The sequence below is a fragment of the Pistacia vera genome, unplaced genomic scaffold (assembly GCF_008641045.1).
Source record: "Pistacia vera cultivar Batoury unplaced genomic scaffold, PisVer_v2 Contig496, whole genome shotgun sequence".
Taxonomy (NCBI): Eukaryota; Viridiplantae; Streptophyta; class Magnoliopsida; order Sapindales; family Anacardiaceae; genus Pistacia; species Pistacia vera.
In genome coordinates, this window is record NW_022196330.1 from 789,974 (window position 1) to 795,782 (window position 5,809).

The 5,809-nt window shown below is 32.4% G+C and overlaps 1 protein-coding gene across 1 annotated transcript; it reads right to left on the bottom strand.

Annotated features, from left to right (window-relative positions):
• Nucleotides 1-1,114: 1,114 nt before the first annotated feature.
• LOC116105247 (coatomer subunit epsilon-1-like) lies at nt 1,115-4,868 on the bottom strand. The gene is made up of 7 exons (XM_031391684.1): nt 4,661-4,868; nt 4,468-4,557; nt 3,533-3,684; nt 2,526-2,661; nt 2,294-2,449; nt 1,795-1,874; nt 1,115-1,480 (listed from the first exon to the last, which is right to left on the bottom strand). Exons 1-7 carry the CDS (start codon nt 4,820-4,822, stop codon nt 1,387-1,389), a joined length of 870 nt encoding a protein of 289 aa, XP_031247544.1. The 5' UTR covers nt 4,823-4,868; the 3' UTR covers nt 1,115-1,386.
• Between the last annotated feature and the right edge of the window lie 941 nt (nt 4,869-5,809).

The window sequence follows — 5,809 nt, forward strand, 5'->3', positions numbered from 1 at the left end:
CCCATTACTAGCCATTTCTAGCCGGCAGTACGCCGTTGTGACAGATTCTAGCCACCACTGACGATGGTTGTCAGAATCTGGCAACTATGGGTGAGTGGGGGTGTTTTGTCATTTTGTAAATTTTTTTGTTGGGGGTGTTTTGTCAATTAACAAACCTACCTAGGGGGTTTAAAATTAGTTTCTTAATTTAGAATATGATTATGAAAATAGGGAAACAAATGCACATTTCTATTTGGAATAAAGACAGGATATTAGTGAAATAACGAAACAAACGTAACCGTGTAAAATATGAAACCAATAACATATACCTTGAAATCTAAATGACTCGATACCAAAAACATATCTTTTGAAACTTATAATATCACACTTGAAACATGTTATATTGATTTAGTACTTGAAACCTAAAATAATATACATGAAATTCATAATGTAGAATTTGGAATTACTAATGTTGTAGTTGAAATTTGATGAACTTGATATTAATGATGCTATGTTTGAAATTGACAACATTATACTTGGAACTTTTAACGTGAATGAAGTCCATAAAAAAAAATAAAACTTAAAAACAAAGATTATATATATAATCTATAAAATAAAATGTGAAACCAGTAACATATAACCTGAAATCTAAATGGTTTGATACCAAAAACATTTCTTTTAACACTTATAACATCACACTCGAAAATGAATACTTATAAATAATATTTAAAATCTAGAACAATATATATGAAATTAGAGAACTTGATGCTTAAAACCACACATATGAGACCTATATATAATATTTGAAACTTAAAACAGTATGTAGAACTGAAATTTATAAAATTTGGACATTAATAACATTATATTTGAAACTTTCAAAGATTAAACCTTAGTACTTGTAATATTTGAGCTGTTCCAATTAAATTTAAAATTATATATTTTTTAATTTTTATTGATTAAAATATTTAAAAATATAAAAGTACTTATTATTTAAATTTTTGGTACAACCGGTTACCATAACTGGCTGTCCCAGGTAGTAAAAGCCAGGAAATGGGTTATGTTATTAGTTATACTGTATATTTAAATTGAAATTGCTTAAAATTAACAAAATATGCTTCTCCCTCTACACCACAGAGACCATCATAATAAATGACTTTGCTTGAAATATTTAACATATGGAGTTATCCAACAAGAAGATGACCCAAAACCCAAACTATCATCAAACTTTCCAACTCTATTAATGCTAACAAAACCACAAATTTTCCGATCAATCATATCATCATATATTCTTCTTGTAGGTTACAAAACAGTCGTTTTCAAGGTGAAAAGTACCATTTATCAAGCACCGACCACCTCGAAATGATACATGCTGTAGCCGACCCAACCCAACTCGACTCAACCTGGTCTTCAAGCAACAGATTGAATGGCTCTTTCAAAGTTCTCTTCCGCAGAAGTCGCACGCTTAACAAGAATGTGGTGTGGATATGAAAGTTTCAACTGGCTGCAATTCAATCAGTTTAAGGCAGTCATTAATCATAAATAACGGGAAATTGGAATCCAACAATCCTTCCGATTCTATTCATCTGGAGAAGTATAGGGAACTCCAAAAGAAGATGAAAAGAGGAAAAGATCCTATTTGGAACCTTTTTTCTTCTTCACTTTAACTATTAATTGACATAGAGGTATACTACCCGAGGAACAGATCGGGTCTTTGAGAAATAATTGAATAAAGTGAAACCACCGAATTCATGTTGCCTATCCAAAAAAAGTATATAAGATGGGGAAGAGAAATGAGGATATGAAGATACAGCTTACCTGAGGTAACGTGAAGATGATTTACCGAGGTGAAGGCTGCATACAATCAGATTGGCTAAAGTTTCTGGATCTTTTGCATCCTGTATTAATTAGAAAACAACTCTTTTGTTAATTATAATGTCTCAAACAAACCTTGAGTCTATTCAGAGCGAATGCTACATAACGACAAGTGCTGGGATTGAAATGTTTTGTGCCATCATAATACCACAAAGCGTAGATATGGAAGTTAAGAGATCAAGAAATTAAAAAGAGAAACCCTAATGTACCAAAAAGCTCTCATGTGTCAAAATAACAGTATTCAATAGAACTCAGAATTTTTTTTGCACTTTTCTTTCCATGCACATTGCAAGTTATTAGAATTCAATATAATTTGGAGCATGTGCACATATATATATACATAGAATGACCTTAAATTTTTTTGAATTATGCCCAAACAGCTAGAAACAAATGGCATGTCACACCAGAAGTTAAAATTTTCTCAACAACTACCAAACATTACCTTGTTGAGCGCTTCAAGCAACAGTGTCTCAGCTTCATCGAAGTTCCCCATGTGCATGCAGCAAACAGCCTTTCCATTCAAGATCAACCCTGTCATTGGGTACTTTTCAGAGAGATCTTGAAAGATAAGATATGCTTCCTGTATCTTGGAACCACCCTGACACATAGAACAATATGTTCAGAAAATCAAGAAATATTCACTTGTCACAATAAGCTGGAGAAGATGCACTCACCACTGCCAAATTCAACCATGCACTTGCAAGTTGAGTTAGTGTGTGATCCTCATCAGTCTGTTGCATAACACGCAGCTGTCTCTCTGCATAATCAGATCTGTGCATCTTAAGGAATATTTGGACATTCAATGCATGTCTGCAAAAGAAAAATAGTGTGCAGCCTTAGGAAACTGACAGAGACGCATCAATCCAAAGAGAAAGGAGAAGAAAACTGACAGAGATACAATACATTATGACTTATGAGGATTGTGGGTAATGCATCAGCAGCCGACACAATACTGATTTGAATTGATAGAATCATGAAGAAATTTACATGATGTCTTTAAGCAGATAACATCATAAATAAACATCATGCTAGAAGCAAATAGTGGAAGCTACATAAAACATGTATAATTAACACCACAGCAAGTTGAGGATAATAATTGCACAAAACTTAACAGGCATACATGAGTAAGGCAGGCAGTAAAAATAGCAACAGAAGAAATCAGGAAAAAAATACATTTGTTCACATCAATGTCCCAACATTCAGCAGAGGCTATTACTGGGTTTCACTAGTTTCAAACAAGTTATACAACCTAAGACATTCAAGCATCAAAAAGAAGCTGCAATGTGGTATACTCACCCAATTTGACCACTCACCCTTATAGATACCAGGTAAATGAAACTAACAAGGAAATGAAAGGAAAAAGAGAGACTACAAATGGCATCGATAAATCATAAGGAATCACGTCCCAACAGAATTTAAGCTTGTCAATGTTTGAAACTCTTCAAATAAAGCTACTGATATATGTCAAAAACTTCATGACGTCATTGTTACTACTATTATCAAATTTTTTTTTTTTTTCCTAACAATTTGTGTTGTTGGAAACCATATGAAAAATGTATAACAAAATCTTCTACTACATACTCCTCCAACAATAAAAAAGCACCAGGAAGAATCAAATTGCATGTATAATTTTACAATATGCTACAAAATATCAGCATAAAACAAGTCAAATCAGACTCACAGCTCCATAGTCCCCCCAGCATTTGTGTGCTTGAGAGCCTCATTATAATCTTCCTCATGCATGAATATGATCCCAGCAATCAATCGCAAAGTGGAGTTGTTTCCAATGGCTGGATCTGCCAACCACTCCTTTAAACTTGAAATTGTTGATTCCTGGAAAACCCATCACAAAGACTTTGATTTGATTCAGAACCATCTATGTCCTTAAGACACCTAGTATGCACAGTAGCAGTATTTATCCTACTTCATTTTTTTTTCCAATAAACTGAACTCAAAATTGTTCGCAAACCTCGTAAATTTACTTGATATATAGAATACAGTTCCACCAGTACAAATATCAAGAATTACAGCAACCATCTAAAGTCCTATTCGATTATAATGCACATACAATTCTACATTATTTTTGATAAAAAACACTGAAAGTCTTTAGAAAAGATGCCTTAAGTTAAAAGTTTTGACATAGAATTCACAAATAACTCTAAATCTAATGCAAGAAAAAAAAAATCACTTTTATCATTTCCACGAGACCATATCCTCATTAACGCTGAAAAATCTAAAATGTTTCTTAACTTTTGAAACCTGTATCCAGATCACTAAATCCATTTCTTTGTTTCCAGAGACAAGATGTTTAAAACATGCATTTATCAAGCGTTCAGTCAGTAAATTTTCGATACAATTCAATCACACAATCCTAAAACATTAGCATAAAATAAAAAGTTACACTAAAACTGCATCTAAGTCATATCCGGGAACTCTAAATTGTACAATAATATTTGAAAATTGTTTCCAGATCACCAAATAAATGTCTCCTAATTTCTAAACCAAAAGCCAAAACGCCACAAATCAAATCACCTAAGCCTACAATTTCACAAATCAAACTTAAAATAAATTTATAAAAATAGCAATAGAAAAACTTCCAGATCTAGAAGACGAAACCTTATTGTCAGGATTTGAGAGATACAGAGCAAGCAACTTCACAGCTTGGAGAGGCGTAGCGGCAGAGTCATCGATCTCATTGACCACAAGCTAAAATTGCGAAATTCAATCAGAAACTTTCAAATTAAAACATAATTTATTTAAAAAAAACTGATAATTATAATAATAACAATAATAGTAATTGAAATGCGACCTGGTAGCTGCCGAGAGCAATGTACGAGCGATAGACCAGGCAGTCTCGCTCCACGGCGTCCTCTTGGGGGAGGTTTGGGATGTCGCTGTTGTTGATGGCGGACTGAAAGGCGCCCAAGTAGAAGTGGTTACGAAGATTGAACAAGTGATCGGGTGCCGCCATGGAGTTTAGATCTGTAAAACGTTGGTTCCTTCTTCCTCAGAGAAATCAGATCTTGTTGTTCGAGTGAAGTTTGTTCAGTCGTTATTTTAAAGTTATGGGTCTGGGCTTTTGTGGCCCGATATTTTAAGTTCGGTTTTGTGGGCTGCAGCTTTTTTAGCCCAATATAATTTAATTACTATATTGCCCATTTGTGATGGCTTATTTTATGCGGTTTAATCACATCAAATGCGCTGAATTATCAATTTTTTTCTATAGAAAGTATCAAACTATTTTTTTTTTTTCGGTTAAAGGTGTCAAATTACCAATTATTTTTATTGAAAATATCAAACTTTGAGTTTTTTCTATTGAAAATACTAAACGTTCATATTTTTTTCTACGGCGTTAAATATTGATGACATGACATTTTTTTAATCAAAAATGGATGACATTGCAATTTTGGTGTGTTGACTAAACATTTTGATGTGATAATTAAGATTGACTTTGACATTTATAATCTAAAAAATCTCAAATTAACCATTTTTTTTTTATTATTTCAATAAAAATCACAAAAACCACCCAGAATAAATAAAACCTACCCATAATAAAAACTTATCCTAATTAAAACCCATCTAACTTGCATAAACAAACAATCATTTAAGTTTTTATCCATTAAACCAATTTTTTAACTTTCTACTTCCTGTTTTTTAATTAAAAAAAACAACGTTCCAAATGTTTATATAAATTTGTATTATTGCTTGCAATTTGCTTATTAATTACCTTCTATTTGCTGATAAAAATCTTTGCACCTAAATGATCCAGAAATTAATCAAATTGACTGTAGCAATCTAGCAATGATCCAAAAAGAAGTTATGTGAAATTAATCAAATTGGCTATGACAATCTAGCAATTAATCAATGCTCAATTATTTAAACTATCACATAATCTGAAACAACATTTGTAACTTAAGTTCCAAAATATGTGAAATTGCAACACTACTACAAAAATCTT

Excerpts from the sequence above, each read along its gene's own strand:
- LOC116105247 (XM_031391684.1), bottom strand. The coding sequence starts at position 4,822 with ATGGCGGCACCCGATCACTTGTTCAATCTTCGTAACCACTTCTACTTG. Across the intron at positions 3,685-4,467 it reads TCTCAAATCCTGACAATAAG|GAATCAACAATTTCAAGTTT; the intron begins GTTTCGTCTTCT and ends TGGGTTTTCCAG. Across the intron at positions 1,875-2,293 it reads TGCTTGAAGCGCTCAACAAG|GATGCAAAAGATCCAGAAAC; the intron begins GTAATGTTTGGT and ends TAATTAATACAG.